At 31.2% G+C, this 25064-nt stretch overlaps 1 protein-coding gene across 3 annotated transcripts; it reads right to left on the minus strand.

Moving 5' to 3' along the window:
* Positions 1–514: 514 nt before the first annotated feature.
* Positions 515–6913, minus strand: LOC110021143 (uric acid degradation bifunctional protein TTL). Of its 3 annotated transcripts, none has more exons than XM_020719501.1 (6): positions 6619–6913; positions 6466–6539; positions 6309–6366; positions 6104–6205; positions 4047–4197; positions 515–1080 (listed from the first exon to the last, which is right to left on the minus strand). In XM_020719501.1, the coding sequence occupies exons 1-6, from the start codon at positions 6754–6756 to the stop codon at positions 692–694; spliced, it is 912 nt and encodes a 303-aa protein (XP_020575160.1). In that variant the 5' UTR covers positions 6757–6913; the 3' UTR covers positions 515–691. The 3 variants fall into 3 exon arrangements, with proteins under 3 accessions (XP_020575160.1, XP_020575159.1, XP_020575158.1); XM_020719500.1 differs by having other exon boundaries at positions 515–1101; positions 6619–6912; XM_020719499.1 differs by having other exon boundaries at positions 515–1155; positions 6619–6912.
* Positions 6914–25064: the final 18151 nt, after the last annotated feature.

The raw sequence follows: 25064 nt of genomic DNA on the forward strand, positions 1-25064 counted from the left end.
AAAAACCTCAACAAATAGAAGGAAAGATTCTCCAAATCAAACAATTTTACTCAGATATACTTTCTATTCAACAAAGAAAGCTCATACATGCTCATCTGTCAGTATTGATTCCCATTTATTTTCATAAGAAAGCTCATACATGCTCATCTGTCAGTATTGATTCCCATTTATTTTCATTGAACGTACAAACTTCAGGGGAAATAAATTTATACCTGTGACTAAAAATAATTTCAAATACATACATAGCACCTAAAATATTGTTATTTACAAATCTAGCACCCTCTTTCATCCATTTCTCGATTCTTACTCAAATATCAAATTCATGATAAAACACCAAACCATAATTTTTATTTTTATCAAATTCTCAATAGTTTGATCGTGACACACATAAAAGCATCGATTCAGCGGTTCAAAAATAACAGCTGCGTGCTAGATTTTGTAAATAGGGATATGTTGGGTGCTATGAATGTAGTTATCCCTAATTAAAAATAAAGATATCCCAACAAGATGGGCTCTCAAGTGCTAATGTTCGTCTAATTTCCAGAGCATAATTATTACGTTTACAATCATGTATCTCAAAATAAAATAATAATAATAATAATCCAAACTGTTATTACATTTATTACAGAACTAAGAGTTTGCAAATTATTTTTATAATTACTTCCTTCATATAGCATGTTCCTCCCCCATTCTAACTGCCACGATAAGTAGAAAAAGAGAACGGCGAAAGCAACAATGGAACATGAAAATGCTCAGATTTCTGAGACTCCCTGATCTCAAACACAATGCTGACATAAGGGAAGAACCCAGATGGGTTATAATTACCAGTATTGAAGCTTATTCTATAAAATCCAGCTTCAATATCATCAGTTATAGGCATCAGATGACCGCTGCGACCATCAGAGTTTGTGATTGATGAGCCATATAACATCCAGCTTCTTGAATCTGCTTCACCAAATGAAGGAGAATTCTGATCTCCCTTCCAAATCTCAAGCCGCACCTCGAGGCCCGATGCCGGCGAGCCACGGGCAACATCCAAGACGTGTGTGGTGATCGGAGGTCGAGTGCGGTGAGTTTGACCTGCAGTTTCATTTGGTTTTTCTGAAAGGACTTTAGCAACAGCCGTAAGATGCCCTCCAATTATGCCTACTCGAACTACCAATTGAACTCAGTCAGAAAAAATAAAATATGAAGAAAAGGGAGAAATTACATCATAGCACTTGAAATATTACTATTTACAAGTATAGTGTAATCATTCATCTATTTTTCAAATTCTCACTCAAAAAAAAAACACGATAAAAAGCCAACCAATATTTTTCCTTTTTATTAAATTATCAATGGTTTGATTGTAGCCCGTGTAAATATATTAGTTCGGTAGTTCAAAGAAATCAAGTGGGTGCTAGTTTTGTAAATAAAGATATTTTTAGTGTTGTGTATGTAATGACATCCCCCCAAAAAAAGAAAATTTAATTTGTGATAAAACAATAGGTCATAAAAATAAATTTATTTTGTTTCTATTTTCTGTAAAAGTAAAGATGAAAACGACGTTAAGTTGATTGAATTTGTCAAATTCTAAGAAAGAAATGGTGTGAATAGAAGCCGAGGGTCGGTTCATAAATTCAATCGAGCGTGGATCAGAACCTCATGCTCAGAAAATCTCGAAAGAATTGTCAGTCATGAGACACCAATTCGATATCAATGGAGGTCACCTATGTACAAATAATTGCTCCATCACATGATAATTGACCGATGAAGGTCATTAAAGAAAGGTATAATTTGTCACTTTTTGATATAACACATCACGGGCATATTTTGGGTCCAAAAGTGGGAAAGGAAAACAGTGTGTAAATAGCCGAATTTTCTAAACTCAACAAAAAAATGATATATCCTATGACACTATTCAAGGGTTCCTAGAAGGTGTTTAAGAGATGGATCTAGCAGGGTGATGGTTATGAAATGCCAAGGGAATGAGAATATGCAAATACCATATGTAAGTATGGCTTTAGAGAGGAGATTGAACTTGGCAACCGTGCCTCATTGAAGCCAGAGCGTTGTGGTTCTCTATCTATTTCAAGCCCGAACAACCACTAAATGCCTCCTATCCCCTTCCAAACACTATCTACCTCATATGTTCTCATTCCCTTGCTATTTCAAAACTACCTCCCCTCTACATCCATCTCTTAAGCACCTTCTAGGAGCCATAGAATGGTGTCATCCTATCTCCTATCAAAACTGAAAAGAAGCAAAAAATAATACATTTTGGTTAGTAAGTCAGCATGGATGGTTTTCATTTTGCATAGATACCTGACTAAATCACACATACTGCTAACTGACCGATACTGAACTGAGAGGCACCGAAACCATGAACTTGAAATAGCAAAATGAAAATATTTATTCAGAAGTCAGATGGACAACAATCTTCTTATACTAGCTTCAAAATACAAATAACGATTCAATCATAAGGCCAGTTACTATACTATTACCTTTTTTTTTAATTAAAAAGGAAAAAAAGGTGAAATCAAACACAAGTTGCCCGCATAAAGTTTGATAAAAGACTTGAGAGCCTTATCTTTTTGGCAATATGGACATACTTCATTTGGTAAAAGAACATTCAACTAATCAGTCATATTTCTTTAAGAGTTCGTTAAATTTAAAAAGCTCCAAAAGTAATAGCTCTGAATTCAAAATTGATATGTTATCAAGAAATTTTTATCATCCGGAATGAATCTCAATGCATTTTAAGCAAGAAATATTCTAAATTCAAATTCAAGATTATCACAACCCTGATTTCAATAAATTTCTAGTTAAATTGAGTGTATCGACAATATGAGCTCAATGATAATGCAAGTAAACCAATCCGAGCCCAAATAGATAAAATACTAGAAGTATATTCAAAAACTTTGTTGCATTTATCGTAATGTCAAATGATTTCAAAAATTGGCATGCTTATGGTCAAATCTAGTTCGATGAGAGGAATCCAATGAGCACACTTTCATTTATAATTTTGAGTTCATTAAGACACTTAAATATTGCAAAAATGATTTATGATCAAGGGAATCAATGTGAACGGTCTAATGGAGTGCTTTGATATTTTAGCTAAATTTATCGAAATGCCTCTCTAAGAAACTATAAATATGCCTTTATTTATCGCTTAAGGGAAAGGAAAAGAAATGAGTGAGTTGGCAACTAAAGCATTATTCTTAAAGAGAAGTGCAGGTGAACGACCATCAATCGTTATCGATCATCACCGGCAATTATTACAGCCAACTACGGCTATTGTAGTCATCAACTATGATTTTTGCAGCCAACTATTATTATCGTAACCACTAATTAGATTTCTTGTAACCCAATTATGCCTGTTGTAGCCAAATTATGACTATTGTACCAAAACAACTACTATACATCAACAATTATCTGTTTTTTGTAATCTCATCCTCCCCAACTTATGGAAGAGTGAACATATGTACTTTCAATTTCCTATTGGATTATTTTGACTGAGCTAGGCCCGGTGATGTTTTCCATTTCCGGAGTTTTTTCACATAAAAAATATAATTGCGTCATACATTACTATCTCAACGTGTGCCGAAAAGTTATAATGAGTTGAGGCTTAAGAATTCTATACTGTCGAGAATTTTCTAGTGCACAACAAAAATAATGATATGGAAAGAACTATTCAAAATGTATGACAATCAAAAAATGATTTCCTATTAAACCGTTCAAAGTTCAAAGAAGTCTTGGAATATACATAAGGTTGGCCGCTAGACCACTTTATAAAAAAGAAAGGTCAAACCAAACACAAGTTGTCCATGAACAATTGATCAAAAAACTTAGGAAACACTAGTAACTAACTAGAGAAATTCAATGATTCAATCTGAAATGAGTGAACTGCAACAGAATCTTTAATTTATAAAATGCAAGAAAAAAGACAAAATATTCTTTTGGGATGCCTTGTTATCAGAAGATACAGGTACAAATAAAAATTGTAATGAATATAACCATTATAAGGATATAAACATAACAAAGTACATAAAGGATCCATGTAATACCTTCATGTTTACTAGCGGATACTTGTGCAGTTTGCAAGGAACTTGTTCTCAACTTAGAATCAAATAGCTTTTTAAGGCGCAACTCGATTATTTTCATTTCTTCCTCTGCCGCTATCTCAAGCTCAACAATGGGCCTGTTGATAAACCGTCTCTGCCACAAGGTACTAGTAGTTCATAAAATGAATGAAAATTCATAAAAATTGGAAGAACCCCACTAATCGCCTGCCCCTCTTCATTATTTATTTTTTTTAAGGAACTTGGTTTTGAAAGAATTTGTGAGAATGCAAATGTACTTTACTTCACAATTTCATATGAATTATTTGGCTTAAATGTAACCGGTGGGAAATTGGATTTAGTTGAGTATTATTAGGGTTGTAACCGAGTCAAGTTGAGTTGAATAAGACATGGATTGGACTTGGCTTGGTCGAGTCATAAGTTGCTCATATATAAATCGAACTTGAGCACATGTATGTTCATGCCTGGCTTACTTAAATTTTTTAATGATCAAATTTGATTCGTACTTGGCTTGTTTATATTAAATAAACAAATTAAAAATTCAAATGAGTGCTTAAATTTTCATATAAAATAAAAAAATTTTATTTGTATTTAGTGTTTCACATAAAGCTAGTAAACAAGCTAATATTTGAATGAGCTTGGTTTTTAACATAAATTTACTAATAAATGATTTTACAAATTAAATCAATAAATTTTAAATTAGCATTTAAAAAGTTTATATTAAGTAAATAAAATAATATATATATATATATAAGTTATAAATAAACTTAAATAATATCAATAAGTACTAACAAATAGTTCATTGAAATTAAAAAAAAAATTGCATTAAATTTATATACATTTTGATATTAAATTACAATATATTACTATTAAATATATAATTAAATAAGCTCTAATTACTCAAATTTTATTTAAAACTAGATATCATATAAATATAGAATAATTAATAAGTTAATTATTGAACAACAAAAGAGTTTGTTCAAGAACAATAATAAATGAATTAAACTATGTTCACATTCAGTTTATTTAATCTTTAGGTTTTAAAAAATATATATATTAAAAGCTTTGAACAAATAAGATCAAGTACTAATCAAGCCGAGCTCAAATTTTTCTTCAAGTGCATTGGTTCATTTACAGTCCTAAGTATTATGAACAAATGAATTTGCTCCATTGAAAACTCACTACCCAACTCTAATGACAAATAATAAGAAAATTTTATGTAGTCATTGTTGTGATTGACACACCCTCTCTTGCAAGAAAATAAAGCTTAATTTCTCACCAATCAATACAAAAACAAACTTTCACTCCTAAATTTCAATTTAATTCCTTTAGCATTTTAGCTTCACCTACTTTTCCTCTCTCTTCCAATACCTTAAATTTAAACAGAGCTAATGTGTGCCAAAGTTCTCTATCCCTAGGTTTGCACTGCATTAAAGACTACAAATGAACTAAGGCAATTGTTGCAGCCAACTACGGCTGTTTTAATCATCACCTATGATTTTTGTAGCCAACTACTATTATTGTAACCACTAATTACATTTCTTGTAACCCAATTATGACTGTTGTAGCCCAATAATGACTATTGTAACAAAATAACTATCATAAATCAGTAATTGTTAGTTTTTTTGTAATCTCATCCTCTCTAACTTATGAGAAGAGTGAACTTCTGTACTTTCAATTTCCTATTGGATTATTTTGACTGAACTAAGCCCTGTGATTTTTTCCATTTCTGGGTTTTTCCACGTAAAAAATATAATTGCCTCATACATTACTATCTCAGTGTGTACTGGAAAATTATATATAGTAAAAATCCTATTTTTATAATTACAGGATAATTAGCATGATTACCATATTGCTTGTTTCTAGGAGACCAGTCAAGAATCATTAACACCAATTAAAAATCCTACTTTGGAGGATTTCCAGAGAATAATTTTTGTTAGCTTTACTTAATCATCAAATTCAGATAATTTAGTGATAGGTACCCAGTCCCGGCATTGGAGACAAATTAAAAACCGGTTAAAAAAGTATGCACATTATCCCACCTTTAACTCGTTTAGAATTTCCGGAGAGCTCCTTCCAGAAGCGCATATGAGAAACACAAATCCAAATTTCTCCTTATACCGAGCATTCCACTCAAACAATTCCTACAAAACCAAATGGAATTACCGTATCAATACCCACTAAATCACAATATAATTCTGGAACAAATAAAAGCATAAAACCAAGCAAGAAGAAAAAAAATATTGCCTGCATGGTGGAACCATCTGCAGTCGCTATCGCAGTGGACTGCTCCTCCTTACTCCATCTAACCCATCAGCAACAAATTCACCAAATCAATCAGATAATCTTTTAATAAACAATGAACAACCAGCACACAATTGGATGCAGAAAAAGGAATCGCAACTGTGATATGGGCTTCGAAGTTGATCCGATTTCAGGATGGGCGGCGAAGGACTCGAGCCAGCCCTTCACATCGACCTGGAAAGGGATAAAGCGAGATGAGGAAATTGTTTACAGGAAGAAGAATGGGTTTACGGAGGAGAGAAGAAGATAAGACCTTATTGAACCAAATATCTCTAGCATATTGGATAGCGTGATCGAGATCGGCGAAGGGGGCGGCCGCGGCCATCTCTCTGGCAAGTTTAGTGCTGCCACTGCAACTCAGGAAATCCTTCTCCGCCCATTGTCGCTCCATTTTCTTGATTCCTGCCCTCTTGTTTTTGTTCCTCTGCAAGCGGAGTAAGCAAGCAAAAAACTGTAATTTAGGGCTGCAAAATCTAGCCGAATGGAGCGATAGAAGATTCACGACGCTGAGTGATTACGCAGACACTCAGACGAAAAGAAAATTAAATAAGAGCAAGACACCATAATTTTTATATGTAAACATTTCTAGGAAGAGAAAAAAATATTGGGTCTAACTTAATTAAAATAATCTACTATATAATGTTGAAAACATGGGCTTACTCTTCTCTTGAGTTAGGAAAGAAAGAATTACAAATTTGATGTATAATGGTATTTTAGCAATAATAGTTGTAACAGATTTCAAAAGTTGTAGTCGATTGGTATAGAGCTGGTAGTCTATCGTGAATGTTGAAGTTGTAATTAAAAGTTCTAGTTAAAGTTGGCCATGTTGGTCGTATAAGATTGTTTTAAGAGCTCGGGAGCTATGAGAGCTGAGTTAATATTCACAAGTTATAGATCTCGAAGTTGGGAGCTGCATGAGTTGTGGATCATGTAGATCATAGTTGGTCACGTAAATCGTAGTTATGAGCTTTGAGAACATTCGTAAGTCACAAAGGCTAAAGTTGGGAGTTGCACAAGCTGTGATAATGTATGTGGTTGCATAAGCTAGAGTTAGAAGCTGCATGAGCTATGATAATGTTCTTTGGTTGTAGAGTTCGAAGTTTGGAGCTACTAGAGCTATGATATTATCTGCGGACCGCAGAGTCTGGAGTTGGAAACTGCATGAGCTGTGGACCACTTAAGTCATGATTGGACTTGGAGGTCTTAACAGTGAGTTGTGAGAACGTCCATAGGTCACAGAGGTCAAAGTTAGGAGTTGCATGATATATGATATGTCAATGTGCCACAAAGGCTAGAGTTAGGAGTTGCATAGCTCTGATAATGTTTGTGAGTCACGAAGATCAAAGTTGAGAGTTGCATAAGTTGTAATAACATATGTGGCCCACAAAGGCTTGAGTTGAGAGCTATGTGGTTATACACGTTGATCGTAGTTGGTCACGTAGGCTATAGCAGTGAGTTCCACTATACTAAAAGTGCAATATTACTCCGGCGTCGAAGAGCGTTATTGCACCATCTTTCGAGCTCATGATTACATAATCTTTGTGATGTATTCCTGCACTATCTTCAAGGTGGCATCTTTACACCGTCTTAGGAGTGTGTTATTACATCATCTTTGGGGTGCATCACTACATCGTCTTCAAGGTGTGTTGTTGCATGGACTTTGGGGTGTGTTACTGCACCGTCTTCGGGGTGTAAAGTTACACCATGTTAAAGGTATGGTGTTTCACTATCTTTAAGGTGTATTGTCAAACCGTCTTCGGGGTACATTGTTTCACCATCTTTAGGGGGCCACCATTACACCATCTTAGGGGGTGCATTGTTGTGCCTTTAATATGATGCATTTTTGTACCGTCTTTGAGGGTAGCGTCGTTGCACCATCTTTGGGGCACTTTGTTACAATATATCTGGGGTGCATCATTGCACCTGACTTGCACTATCTTTGGGGTGGTGTTGTTACACCATCTTTAGGGTGCATTGTTGCATTGTCTTTATGGTGAGTTGCTACATCATCTTTGGAATAGCTGATCCACCTCAGCTAATACCATAATAATGTAATTCCTGGTAATAGCACCAAAAAACTTAGTCTACTCGCTAGCAAATTGATTCAATTCATAAAATCAGATTTTCCTACATATTAAGGTTTTTCACGCAACGCATCATTTCAATAATACAGGGCTCTAGTGAGTCTGGATTGTTGATTCCACAAAGAAAGAGATAATGAATCTAATTAGAGAAGTTTTAATTTACTTAACTAAGGTCTTCGTTTGGAATGCAAATTGAAATGGCTTTTCTAACAATTACTTATAAACTACAACATTAATTTAAAAACTAAGTAACATATATCAATTGTTTTGGTGAATTTATAGGTATGAAATATAGATTTCTCTTGTGATTGCATAAATAGATTGTAGGATTAAATACCAAGAATGTTAATATGGCTAGTGACAAATAGGAGCATATATCTTGTTTACCCTCTTACGAGTGCATAAAAAAGTTTGATTTAACCTGGTAAGTGTTTCTGCCTATCACCCTAGAAACATCCAAGTTATGTCCATCAAAACTTATCTCCCCATCTATTTTCATTGCTCTATAGAGTACTTCAACATAGCCTATCGAACAATGTGACCTCACTGTTGCTTATGTCATAGCTTTTCAAAGTCTTTATGGGTTAACAACAAGTTTTAACCATTTGTATGGCTAGTACAAAAGGTAAATGAAGCATGGAAGGAATTATTATCACATTAGTATTAAAATCCAATTCTAAAGCATTCAACGCATCCTACAATTTATACTTATTCATCACAAGAGAAAAGTAAAGGAATACACTCACAAAGCATGAAGATTGCAATTGAAATCATCATTATTTAACATAACAATTAAATAAAATATGTGTTTACAACAGGTTCAATACAAATAGAAATATGATACTTAGCTTTTCTCCTCTGGAAAGAGTTGAAAAGTTTTCCCAAAGATGAATCCAAAATCTCCATGCATTGCTGCAGACTTCCCTTACAAACTTCTCTCAAAACCCTCACTCATCTCTCTATAAAATGAAAATAATGAAAATCCTATGTATCCTACGAATCCTCTACCTTCCTTCAGCTTCAAAATCCTTCCTCCAGTCTTCGAGTGAGTTCAATAGTTTTCTTCAAACTCCTTACAACCATCAGATAACTCCCCATGCGTGGAGAGCCAAGTACAGAAAAATGGTCACGCCTTGGCAGCAAAGTTGATCTACAATAATATTTTATCAATAATAGTCGTAACGAATTGTGAATGTCATATTAGATTGCTATGAAGGCAATCGTTTATCGTGAATGTTGTAGATGGCGACTATAGCATCATTTTGTTATAAAGGTCGTAGTTGAAAGACATGCTAGTAGTTGTTCATGTGAGTCATAGAGGGTTGCTTCAAAAGCGTTGATTAACCACATAGTTTGTAGTAGGGATCTGCATGAGCTAAGATAACATCCACAGGTAGTAGGGGCTGGAGTTGGGAGTTGCATGAGCTGTGAACCATATAGGCTATAGTTAGTCAAGTAGGTCATTTTGGTGAGTTGTGATAGCATTCATGGTCGCAAAGCCAGAGTTGGGAGCTGCACAAGTTGTAATAGTATTTGTGGTTGTAGAGATTGGTGTTAAAAGCTGCTCAAGCTATGATAACATCTATGGGCCATAGAGGCTAGAGTTGGGAGTTTCCAAAGTTGTGATAACATATGTGAGCTACAGAAGCTAAAGTTAGAAGCTACATGAGTTGTGGACCACGTAGGCCATAGTTGGTCACGTTGGTTATAACGGTAATTTGTGATAATATTTGTAGGCCATAGAGGTCGAAGTTAATAGATACACGAGCTATTATAACGTTCATAAGCCATGGAGGCAAGAATTGGGAGTTGAATTCATGCATCATTCTTGGTAGAAGACCCAACAAATGCTTCATGCTCCTTTAGCCAATGACCACCACTTGTTGACCAACGTCGACCACCACTGGGCACCCCTCGCTTGTTTCAGTGAAGCCCCATGTAGATTCTAAGATATATGTTAAGGAGTCTTGAAACATTGTGCATAGTAACCACCAATTTTATGAAGTAAAAAAACATCCTACAAATCAACACATCATTTTAAGCATGGTGCAATGATGCACTTTAAAGACAATACGCTCTGACCACTTCTAACTACAACTGCTCCCGACCGCTACACAACAATTCCTTTGGCGTATGAACATTGTATTACAAGGAACAACGCAACCCTTTATTACAAGTGGAACAAGAGCCTGAACGTGTAATCACTAACTTGTAGCAGGTCATTTTCACTGGGCTAAGTCTCATGATTTTTTCACTTTTTGAGTTTTCCACATAAATACATTTGATATCTCTACCTGTTACTTCTATTATTTAAGTGTGCGTTGGACTTTCGTACAACGCAAAGGCACTAAATAATCATTTTATCATTGTGAATCTTCCAACACTCATAAATTATTATCTGAATTATCAATTTAAACCTTTCGAATATTTAATCATAATATCTCTTAAACTTAACCAAAGGAATTACATTTAACAATTGTAACCCAGTAGAGTCAAAACTATTATTAAAAACTCATGAATCATAATATAAAGACAAAAGTAATATTATTACATATATGAGAAAAAAACTATAAAAATGAAACTTAAACTCTCCTCGTTACCCAGTGCAACTGGAGAAAGTACCACATGTAAAGTTCAAATGTAGAAATATATTCGGACTCCAATAAAAAGAAGACATTTGTCAAGTCTCACATTTTATCCCATTCCTTTTAAAAAATATTTTTTAAATTGTTGTTATGCCTAACAAGACATGAAATAATGGATGTGCGGTCATAACAGGAGTTGGAAAAATTAAATAAAAGACTGACATGATTTAGGGTTTTGCAAAACAAATGAGAGAGAAAAGAAAAAAATTGTTGTTGCAAGGGTGAAGAAGATGCAACAAAGCTTGTAGAGAGTGACGAGTGTACTAATGAAAAGCCAACAAATTTCTAACATGCATGAAATCATGACCAATTTAACCAACAATGTCATAGATTTGAAGTCAACAATAATTTTCAACTGATAATATATATATATATATATATATATATATATATATGCATCTGCACACATTATATTGATAAATGAAAGCTTATATATGCATAAAAAGGTATAATTACTTTACAAAAATTAAAAATAGTGGTATTTTTTTATGTGTTTTAGAGAATTTGGACGTTTAAATTTAAAAAGTAAAGTTTAGGTTTTTGATATATAAATACATATCAAATATGTGTATGTATGTGAATGCCCTTATAGGTTATCATCCCTACGGATAAGAAATGGAAGTTCTATTCTTCTTAACTTATTTTTTTGAATAATAGAAGCTCTATTCTATTACCTTCAACCTCATACACTTGAGCTTTAGAGTTTCTTCCCCAAGAACAAATTTGAATTTAATATGAAAACTTCCCTATACATTCTTACTATAAAGGCTTATTTGTAAAAAAAATGATATATAATCATTCTATGTGGCTGAAATGATGGTTTCATATTGGGTTAGATAGTTTTTGTATAGACAAAATTTAATTTTAGGGTGAATTTTTGCTTTGCACTTTCAGTGTAAAGAATAATTTGTGAAAGAAAATTCGATAAAATCTTTCTTTATGGATGAGATGATGATTTCATGTTGTTTTAGACAATCTTTATGTAGAAAATTTTTCATTTTAATGTGAATTTTCTCTTTACACACTGAGTGTAGAAACTTTTTCTGAAAGAATATTCAGATATAATCATTATCTGTTACAGAGATAATGATTTTATTTTATTTTATATAGTTTTTGCATAGTAAATCGTTCCTTTTAAATTGAAATTTCACTTTACAGTTTGAGTGTAAGGACTTATTTGTGAAAGAAAATATGATATAATTATTTTTTGTTGCCGAGATTATGATTTTAATTTGCTTTAGATAGTTTTATATAGAAAATTTTTCATTTTAAATTGAATTTTCTCTTTACACTCTAAGTGTAAAGACTAATTTTGAAAGAAAATAAGATAATAATTTTATGTTGGTTTAGATAATTTTTATATAGAATTTTTTTTTTCTTTTAATGTCAATTTTTTCTTTACACGTTGAGTGTAAGGACTTATTTGTGAAAAAAATATGATAAAATCATTCTCTTTGGATGAGATGATGATTTTATATTGTTTTAGATTGTATAGAAAATATTTCATCTTAATGCAAATTTTCTCTTCACACTCTAAGTGTAAAGACTTGTTTGTGAAAAAAAAAGTATAATCATTCTTTATGGGTGAAATGATGATTTTATGTTATTTTGGATAGTTTTTGTATAGTGATTTTTCCATTTAAATTGAATCTTTTTTTTCTTTACACTCTCAGTGTAAAGACTTATTTGTGAAAAAAATACATATTTATTTCTTTTTTGTCGCTAAAACGAACTTTTATAATGTTTTAAATATATTTGTATGGTAATTCTTTGATTTTAAGATAAATTTTACGAATACACCCTGCGTGCAAAGTTTTATCTGTGAAAGAAAAATAAGATATAATCATTTGAAGTAGCCTAAATGATGAAAGTATGTTGTTTAATTTAGCTTTTCTATAATAATTTTTTTTTTATTTCAAGGAGAATATTATAGACTATGAGTATAAAGACATTCTCAAAAGAAAATGAAATTTTATGACATTTGTGTTGTTGAAATTTTCTTTTTAATATTTAGATTTATGATAAAATCTCTTTATTTACATTTTATAATAAATCTGCAAATATGTCGATCTACGAGCAAGGTCATTTGTGTAATGATCCAATTATATTGTCTTATGAATCAGATGTTGACAAACTGTTTGATATCATTATTCACAATGAAAAGAGGACTATAATTTGTATTGTATTTATACACATCACATTAGATTTAGTGTTCAAAAGAATCATGTCAGTTATTGGCCAACTCAAAGGATATGAGATTAAGGAACTATTTATGTTTCAAAGCTGGTTTCAAAAAAGGACTTTATCATAACAACAAAGTGAAGTTTTAAAAATCAAACACCTGAATTAATTGAGAGTGATGATTAGATATGAAGTTAATGAGCATGATAATTAAAATTTTAAAAAAATTATAGAAACGCATGATCATCCATTAGTAAAGCCAAGTGATCGACATCTCTTGAGATCCAGTTGGGGTATGAATGAGGAGAAAGGAGTTGTGCACAAGTCGATGACAAAAACATGTTTTAGAACTATTGATGTATTCAACTATCTTACTAAGCAAGTATATAGAGTAGAGAATGTTGAATTTTTAAAAAGAGATGCATTCAATTATATTCAGAAGGAAAGAAGATCAATAATTAAAAATGGCGACAATAATGCTTTAATTTAGCTATTCACGGAAAGATAAGCTACAAATAGTACGTTTGCATGAGATGTCCAAATTGATGAGTTGGGTAGGCTGATTTTTTTTTTTTTGAGTGATGTCATGATAAGTGTTGTTTGAGTGATGTCATGATAAGTGTTGACTACAACTATTTTGGAAATGTCATAATTTTATACACAAGTATCATTTTAATAAGTATAATTTAGTTTTTTTACCTTTCATTAGAGTTAACAATTATTTACAAAATATAATATTTGGATTAGTTTTTCTATCATAAGAGATAACTGACTCGTTCATTTGGTTATTTAAAAATTTTTTGTGCATAATGGATGACAAGAACCCCTTAATAATTTTTACTGATCATGATCAAACAATGATAAGAGCTACTGAAGTTGCATTGTCCCATACTCATCATAAGTTATGCCAATGGCACATATTTAAGAAAGTGCTTTCAGAAAAATATTAACAATAACAAAATTTGGAGTTTATTTTACACATGCATGAATAAATGCAATTCAATTAAGAGATTTGAGCTGATATGGGTCGAGATGATGGAAAAAAAGGAAACTTACAAGATTATATTTGATTAGTTGAGATATATAAAATAAAAAATAAGTGGTCCATGACATTCAATAAAAATTTATGTTGCAGAGACATCTTATCCACACAATGCAGTGACTTGATAAATAATGTATCTCAAAACATCTCCAAGCCTATAATCTCCATCACCGATCATTTTTTGGGATTAAAGAAGATCATGTGTATATGACGACGAAGTGGACATGATGTGAATTTAAGTGTAGTTAGTCTCTAGCTGTTCCTATTATTTAAAGCAGCCCAATACCAAATCAGGTTGTTGTACTTTATTCAAAAAAGCTATCCTCATTTCTTGAAGAAGAATTTTTACATGGGGTTGGCATAAAAAAAATTAGAGAATAAAGAAACATCCAAGAGTTGGATTGTTAAATTTAATAAAATTACCTTTGGTGTAAATTGTAGTTGGTACTTTATGCCCATTGCATTAAATTTTTTAGCCTAGAAAATATAGTGAAGATGTCGGAGCAGTATCTCCTACTGTAATGGTATTCAAGTGTAAAGATAAATATATACATTGAAAATGGTTGCAAGGGTTTGAAAGAGTTGCAGATTAAGCATGATTCATCTACTTGTGTCATATTTCAAACCACATCAGTAAATTTTCTTATCAAATAAACATGAGGACACAAGGGAATAAAGAAGCAAAATAGTACATGTTCGACACATTGAAGAAGTTTTTTGACGAACTTGAGTTAATTCTATGTGGGAACTCACCTCCTCTAAAACACATGCCTAAGCAAAACAAAATTGATGATATAGATTGTAATATGAAATTGAAGGGCTCAACTAAGGCGTGACCGAAGGGTGTTTCTAATGTCAGATTGAAAGAATATTGGGAGAGAAAGAAGGGAGTTAATAGTAAATAGTTTACTTGTTTTAAGATCACCATCTATATACTCTATGTTCATTTTCACTCACTCATTATTCTCATGCCACATGAAATAAAGAAAAACCATTAACAACAGCATAACACATTGGCACCCCAATAGCTACACTTCTCCCCATAATGGCCGCATGTCACATCCCTATTTTCTTATTTTTCTCATAATGAAGTTAAATACTTTATTTATCCGATGAAAATTACTATATAATATCAAGAATTTTGTTCATCATCAAGTGTAAGACAACCCATAGTAGGATACACCGAGCTTATGATGGATATCATTGCTCGAAGGAATTCATAATGTGTAAACTAGTGCAAGTTTTGAATAGTGCACTAATTTATTAAATTTCCTTACGATGAGTTTAAATCTGTAAATCTGTATATATTTCTCCTGAATAATCTGTACATTTTGCTCCATTTTAAGGCATTGCAGGGAATTGAAAATGTATTATATATCATCAGTTTATATTAGTGTTTGATTTCAATGCTGTTAATAGTAAATTATATTAGGTAGTGATATATTATTTTATGACAATGATGTTGAAGTTGCATGCCCATTTTTCTTACTTATATTTATATTAACTTGATACTGCAATTTTGAATTGATGCTTTCGTAATTTAGAGAATATTTTCTTTGTTCAGTTTCAAATAGAAGTGTCTGATAATCTTATCTCTGTTGTTACTCTGTAAAACCAATTTGTATAATTCTAATACTTAAATTTAAAACAGATTACTTTATATTGAGCATAAAACATTATAAAGACTAATGCTTTCTTCGTCTTACAAAATGATCCAGATTTACTTTATATCATTGCTTAACATTATGTTTTTATTTTACTTTAGTATAGGCATTATAAATCGCTTTACATGCATGCATTTCACATGAAGAAAATGTAAAATTGTGGGTAGCTTTGCAAATTCAAATGCAGACATGAATGTATGTATATAATTATATAGTTTGTTCTAATTTTAAGCTAGCTCAATAGATCTAAGCAGGCTTCAATTCAGTTCTAAGCATAGCTAGACATATCACATTAGTCAATTATAAATTTATATACAAGCTGTTACTCGATGTTGAGCGCAAATACAAAATAAAAAAAAATAAAACCCAAGCTAAATATATATGGCGGATCAAGTTCTTAGGATCAAGTTCTTATCCTTACCACAGAAAGCAACAAGCATGGAGGTTAAGCATCACTAAAAGCTCTAAGAAAAACAATTCTTGTATGTATATGTACATGCATCAACAGCAGAAGAAGAAAACAATGAGAATAAACCCATGGTCGATAGGCGAGTGACTCGGTGTTGGTCATGAAGTTGTAACTAGTGTTGCTTGGCAGATAGATCCCGTCGAGTAATGCGAGTTATTGCAACGGGATCGACACTAGTATGATTGTGCCAAGGATCCAAGATATCTAACTCGTGTCACCTTGCATGTTACGAGTCTGTTTTTAATGGTCATATTTTAAACTAAAAGAGGGAAAATAGTAACATGTTTACACTAGTATAAATTCAAATGTACAGCGCACAATTCTTATATGTATATGCATCTCAGAGCCATGCATGGAAAGGTGTATACCACCTATTAAAACTGGTAATACAACTATTTTTTTATGTGAGATATGTAAATACATAAGAGTTGTGTTCTATGTATGTAAATGCCCCTATTAAATTCAATTTCAGATGTCAACGCATATACTCAAGAAATTAGTGACATGTTTACACAAGTATAAATTCGAACATCAACTAAACTTGATTTCTCACATAAAACAGAAAATATAGTAACATATTTACATAAGAATACATAAGGATTGTCTCGGCCCTAAAAAGAAATCAATATCAAAGCAAAGGCTTACAAGAATGATTACTTCATAGAAAGACAGCAAATATCAAAACAAACCCAAACCAAAAAAGATTCATCTTATCCTGAAATATTTGGATAGTTGATACTCTTTTAATGTTACAATGTTACTGTAATTGTAATCATTAAATGGCATTGATTACTCTGCATGTATATGCAATATAACATACATTTTTAGTTTTTAAATAGCATACTCTAGTAGATTGTCGATTATATTTTATAAAATAATATGTATTTTTTTATTTAATTTGATTGGTCAAACTTGCTAATTGATTTCCTTTTTATAGCAAGTTCTAATGTTATTTTAGGGGAACCATGGCCATGGGAAAGGACTTTTTGTTTTAGATTATTTTTTGTATTTCAATTTATGTATTAGGTATTATGTTTTCTTTTAGTTTGTGTGGTTGCTTATATATTGTTATCCCAATTTTTCTAGTTAGTTCCCTGTCCTTCATCTGGTTGTATTCTTTGTTGACTATATTGAAATAAAATTTAGTTTTTCTTACTTGCTTTTGCTATTGATATAAATATTTTTCCTGTGAGAATAAAAATTATATATATTCATATATTCTTTCATTACATCTTGTATTGTCGGGGTGTACCATTTTTTGGACTCGAAATGTGACAGAGTGGTATTAAAGGCTATGATTTGTATTCGATATTTCATCTGTCTTTAAAATTGGGTAGTGAGATATATTGTTTTAGTTTCTTCCTAACATTAATTATTATAATTATTATTATAGTTTTTATATAATTATTTAGTTATTTCAAGTGTTTTAATTGTATGTAATTTTCATTACATAGAATAGCATATAAAAAAAGGTGTTGCCACCGCTCTCATACCCAATGGTCTGAAAGCTACTGTAGAGGTTTTATCTATCCCCAGGGGTCTTCGCTCCCCCATCCACCGTCATTTTGATCATGCTCAGCTTGCTGAGGATACTAGAGCACCAACCCCCGATTTAGCAAGTTTCATGAAGATGGTAACATAAAATGTAAACCAAGCATTACAAGCATATCTTACAACTCAAATCACGCAAGCATTTCAAATATCTAGCAAGAAACAAAACTACTATCACAAGCAAACCTTAAACCTTGAGGCGTTATAAAATTTCAATAGAAACTCTAAAGTTAAGGGTGCTCGCATGAGACCTCTTGGGAAGCTACACCATCAAGGTAAAACCATGAAACCATTTGGCTAAAGCGGACAATGCATTAATGGGTGAGAGTTCATGATGTCACAACCACATTCTAGCTACAAAAAAGAGCTGCTTATTGGTGGGATTCATCAGTACAACACTTATGTACCAGACAATAATCCCTAAGGCCGACTTTAAAAGACTATACTAATCTATACTTTCTAATGGTATTTCAATTTATGTGATAGTTATTATATTTGTTTTGAATTCTGGTAGATGCTTATTTATTGTCATTATAATTTCTTTTTAGTTAATTCCAAATTTATATTTTTCTGCTTACATTCACTATTGTATGTATATTATCCTTTCTTATGAGAATACTAAATAAATTTATATTTGATTCAGCAAATCGCACATTATCAGAATGTACCCTTTTTCAAATCTGAGATGTAACATTTTGTTGTAATGGCAATGGTATGCATAGATATCAGACGAGCAGAAGCTTTGAAATTATTTTGCCTCATGGAACCATGATAGTTACAGCACCTACCAGCAGTGAGAATTAGCATTAGAAAGCTTCCAAAACAACTTAGCTTTAAAAAAAATTGTTACAGGTCTCTAACGAGTTCAACATCCAAGAATCAGAGGGGAAAATACTATATTAAGCTCCTAAAATTATCAGCAGGAGAGGCTTAATAGGGAATATATATATATATATATATGTATACAACAACAACAACAAAGCCTTAATCCTACCACTTGGGGTCAGCTACATGAATCCTTTTTCTTCATTGCATCCTATTTAGTGTCATATTGTCATTTATTTCTAATAAATTAAGATCACTTTTTATACAATAAGCCCAAGTCTTCCTAGTTCTACCTCTGCCTTTCTTAACATAACCTTTCTTTCTTAACATAAGTCGAATCTAAAACATCTACTCTCCTAATCGGATCTTCAGATGGCCGACTCTTAATGTGACCAAACCATCTAAGACGCTTTCTCTAATTTTGTTCGTTGACAGAGCTACACCAACCCTATTACTGATATATTCATTTCGCATTTTATCGTTATGTGTAAAGCCACTCATCCACCTAATCATTCTCATCTCGGCAACAATTAACTTAGTATTATGTTTCTCTTTTAAAGGCCAACATTCAAAGTCATAGAGCATTGCAGGTCTCACCACCGTCTTATAAAATTTTCTTTTCAGTCTAAGCGGTACTTTTCTATCACACAAAAGGCCCAATGCATTTCTCTATTTCAACTAACCAACTTGAATTCTACTATTAACATCTAATCTACATCACCATCGCTTTGAAGAATAGACCCGGGATAACTAAATTGTTTACACCTTTAATAATTTGATCACCCAAAGTTATACTTTTGTCACTAGAGCTACTACTACTAAAATTACATTCCATGTAATCAATTTAGTTCTATTCAAATGAAGGCCTTTAGACTCTAATGTAGACCTCCATAATTCAAATTTTTCCGGGGCTTTTTCTCTCGTCTTATCCATAAGAAGGATATCATCAGCAAAAAGCATCCACCAAGGTACATCCTCTTGTAAACGTCGTCATCCATAACTAAAGCAAAAGGATATGGGTTTAAAGTTGATTCCTAACGTAATCTAACCTAAATATGAAAATATTTGGTCAATCCTCCTTTTTGAACACAAGTAACAGCTCTATGTATGTGTATTTGTGTGTTTGTACATATACATATACATATACATATACATATACATATATATATATATATATATATATATCTTTAATAGTAGATAATAAAAATTACTACCAGCTATAATTTAAATAATTCAGTAAATTAAGTCACGTTTTCTACATATTTAATTGTTAATGTTTTACATTAAACATTTTATATCTTTAAAGTATATGTCTGCGTGTGGAAAAATTATTACATCAGTCGTCAGGACGGCGAGCTGCGTCCGGGCGACAGACCTCCATTGCACCACGACCATCGCCCGGACGACATAATAATCTCTCCTGGGTGTGTGGGTTGCATTAATATAAAGAAGGCAATACCAATCCCAACATAGTATAACCTGTAAAGATTAAAAAAAAAAAACAATAGCCACTAAATCAAATGAGTATCATATGCCGACAAAGCATCCACTTCTGCCACAGCTTCTTTTCCATTTCAGGCTGAAATTCTGAATATATCCTACCCCGTTAAATAATTCCCCATACAAGTTGAGGACTACAACTTACTTACAATTTATAATATATATCTATATAAACACCATCTCCACCACCCCGTCGAATCAGACGAGAAATCAAAGCTTTGTAGGTCTTCCAGCCATGAGAATGTATCATTTTCTGTAAATTGACAGACCATTTGTGAAAGCAAGAGTTTCTGAGTTCTCCTTCACACCCACCTCAACAGTCCCTGGTGTTCCATGTAAGGATGAACATTGCCATCAATGGTGATTGCCTGCTTCCTCACTGGGGCTGGCCTTGTCGTGTACTTAACCTCAAATCTTGGCTGTGCTGCTCGGCTTTCATCGCTAGAGCTTGCAAGTGGCAGAATCTCATCGAGGAATTCGTCAGCCACATCTCCATCTTCGTCTATTCTAAGCCGTCTGCTGTACCACCTGAAACCCTGAATCAAATAAGTTTAACGTCAGAATAGTTTTGTAGGAATAGAAGTAAGTCATTTAATTTTGCATGTTATCAATCTTTTTATGAAAACAACAATATAGGTAGGCAAGACTAGGGCTGTCAAAACGGCTCGTTGTTCGCGAACAGCTCGTGCTCGGCTCGTTATCTTCGTTCGATAAGTTAACGAGCCAAACACGAAAAAAGATGTGTTCGTTCGTGTTCAGCTCGTTTTGGCTTGAAATACTATATATATATATATATATATATATATATATATATAAAAGTAGTATTTTTAAAAAATCTAATTGACTACAAGGCTACAAGGATTTATTATCAATTAAAATATTAATTAAGAAAATAGAATAAAAATTATTAAATTAAATTCAAATGATGTTTTAACATAAATAACAATTTTTAAATCTTGGTCAAACCCTCATTATCTTATGACTACGTGATTAGGGTTTTCAAAACGACTCTTTGTTCGTGAACAACTCGTGTTCGCCCCGTTAAGAAAACAACCCGAACCATACTTTTTGAGCTCGAAATATAAACGAGCCGAACACAAGCGATCAATTCGTGTTCAGCTCGTTTACACCCTTAGGCAAGACATAGTAGGAATAATTACATACATACCACTCAATTCTTATGTATTTATATATCTAACACCTAAACTTCAATTTTTACATGCATGCACCTTACCTATGCATGAAAAGGTGTATTTCACTTTTTAAAGGTTAGAATGGCGATATTTTTTAGGTGATTTGAAATATTTGGGTGATATAAATGTAAAAAAAAAAAATACAGGTGTCAGATATCTAGATACATAAAAATTAGGAGGTATGTATGTAAATGCCCCATGGTAAAACCAAACAATAGTAATTTAAAATTATATAAAGGAAATGCAAATCAACGACATGATACAAGGAAATTATATGAGGATTCAAGTTGGACCTGAACATTTCTTGTTCATTTTCTTTGTGATCGGTCGCTCAAGTTTGTTAATCTGTTATTTCTTGGAGTCTGATCACAATCACTCTTTAGCATCAATCAGCATAACACCAAACGACCCAAACAAGCAATGTGCAATGGAGAAAAAATAAGATGAAGATACATCAATTCATGGCTTTCTTGGGATTATGTTTTGGATGCCTGCCTAATTAATTTCATTCGATTTCAGAATAGAATGAATGTTTACATTAGAAATCCATCACCCAACAGTTCGAATTTATAAAAACTTAGAGATAATACATTATTAGAAGAGAGATTATATAGTATAAGACCAAATATTTTTTCATCAAATATGAAGCATAATATCTCACAAAGATAGTATGTTGTTGAGAAGTTTTGTTCTGCAAAAGAAACAAAAAGGCATGCACAAGAAACAAGCCGAAACTTTGACATAATGACAATATAATAGCCAAAGGTAGGCTATATCCAATCCAATTCAAAAGCGAGCAACAAGCTTGGAATAGCACTCACGTTAAAGTTGTGAAAGCCAAATACTTAATTCAAGAACTATGAGCTTAAGCACATTAGCTATAATAATCTAAACAGCAAAAAGTGAACAAAAATAAGAAATAACTAAACATGAGCGGTTATTGCAAATAGATGATGAGCCTATTTGGTTTGGGTATAAGACATGCTTATGCTGCTTAAGCTTTCAAAACTTAAAATCAATCCAATCAACTAAAAAATAAATCGTGCTATGTCATGTCATAACATAAACTGCTTCTTCAAAACTAAACCAAACTATATTGTACCACATTGCAATATAAATGAATTATATTATATCTGTAATGGTTATTATATTATATTACTAAACTATAACAATAACAAAACCATTACTATGACTAAACCATACTATAACAATAACTATAATTACAGTATACTACTCTATTATACTATATTATAGCTAAACTATACTATACATGTACTATAACTAATGTATACTATAACAATAACTATATTATAACTATATTATACTAACTATAACAATAAATTGTACGAAACAGTATAACAAAATTAAACTGGTGATCATATGATACTATACTTATAACTTCAACCAAAACTATATCATATAATTAAGCAATAACTACAATTAAATTATAATTACACCACACAATACTACAACTAATACTATACTACAACTAAACTATAACTTTACCAAAAACGATAATATAATATATTATACTATAACAATACTATATTGTACTATAATATAACTACACTATATAACTAATGTATAATATAACAATAACTAAAACTACAACTATACCATACAATACTATACTGATAACTACTATTATATTATAACAATCATAATAATACATTATAACTATAACTATTTTGGTACTATATAGCTATAAAATTATATCTAAACTACAATTAGAACTACAACTATTTGATATATATACTAAGTCATAACTGCACTATATAATTAATGTATACTATAACAATAACTAAAACTACAATTATACCATACAATAATATACTGATAACTACTACTATACTATAACAATCATGATAATCTATTTTAACCACATCTATTTTGGTACTAAATAACTGTAAAACTATATCTAAACTACAACTAGAGCAAAACTACAACTATTTGATATATATATATATATACTATGTTATAACTATAACTATTACTAAACTATATTATGCCCTATTACACTGCACAATATTATAATATATTATATAACACCATAACAATAGCTATATTCTCAATCTATTATAAGTAAATTATTCTACAACTATTAGTATAACTATACTATAACTAAATTACACTACATAATAACCGTACCATACTATACAATATTATACTATAACTACACTATTTGACAACTAGGTCATACTATACTACAATAATAATGACTACCAACTATATAACTAAACTAGAACTAGAACTATACTATACTATAGCAATAGCTATAAATATACTATAAATACACTACAAAATAACTAAACGGTATTACAGTTATACTATCCAATGATATACTACACAAATAACTATATTATATATTTCATACTATAACTATACTATATCCATAACAAACTATATCACATAACTATACCCTATTATACTATTAATTAACAACTAAACTATTTTGTAACTTTGTCAAACTATACTACTAAAATAGTAACTATTACCATATTATATAACTAAACTAATACTATATAATATAACAAGCATACAATATTATATTATAACTATATTGTATCTATACTGTATAACTAAATGATAACTATGACTGAATCACGGTATGCTATACCATAAATATAATTTTTATGATACTTTACAATTAAACTAGAACTATACTGTATAACTAAATGATAAGACTGAATCACGGTATGCTATACCATAAATATAATTTTTATGAAACTTTACAATTAAACTAGAACTATGTTATAGCTATAACTACTACTATACAATACTTCTAATTGAAATATAACTACAAGCTACAATAATTAAACTATAACATAACTATAGTATATTATATTGTGATATAATACACAATAACTATAACTTTCTACCCTATATAACTAATTTAGAATTAAACAATACTATTTCATAGCTATAGCTATTATAACTATAAAGCTAAACTATATATATAATATAAAATACAACTTTTAAAATTATTATATTATATAACAAAACCATCACTAAATTATTAACTATAAATATTACCATACTATATAACTATACAAGAACTAGAAATATAGCATACTATAGCTATAGTTTGATTATACTATAATTATACTATATAACTTAAACATAACTATAACTATAGTTATATTGTATAATACTATATTATAAATACAATATATTATATTATACCATAAATATAATATAGTATACTATATCTACAAATATTACTATACTCCATAGCAAAATTAAACTATAACTATATAATACTATACCTATAAGCTATTAATATACAATATAACTATGTTTCAACTATATTATAAAGTAACTATACTATGTTATAACAATATCATATTATTTTATGTTTACGACTATTACAAGCTACATAACTAAATTATAACTATGAATATAATACAGAACGAGTTCTATTATAGAACAAGTTCTATTATATCATACTATACTACAGCTATAATGTGCTATACAACTATATTTTACTATAACTAAGCTAAACTATGACAAGAACAAAAATTATAACTATGCTATATTATATAATA

This window comes from Phalaenopsis equestris, unplaced genomic scaffold (genome assembly GCF_001263595.1).
Source record: "Phalaenopsis equestris unplaced genomic scaffold, ASM126359v1 Scaffold000123, whole genome shotgun sequence".
Lineage (NCBI taxonomy): Eukaryota > Viridiplantae > Streptophyta > Magnoliopsida > Asparagales > Orchidaceae > Phalaenopsis > Phalaenopsis equestris.

Coding starts and splice junctions, on each gene's coding strand:
- LOC110021143 (XM_020719499.1), bottom strand. CDS start 6,756: ATGGAGCGACAATGGGCGGAGAAGGATTTCCTGAGTTGCAGTGGCAGC. Junction 6,367..6,465: donor ACTTCGAAGCCCATATCACA/GTTGCGATTCCT, acceptor CTGATGGGTTAG/ATGGAGTAAGGAGGAGCAGT. Junction 1,156..4,046: donor ATCCGCTAGTAAACATGAAG/GTATTACATGGA, acceptor TTCAATTGGTAG/TTCGAGTAGGCATAATTGGA.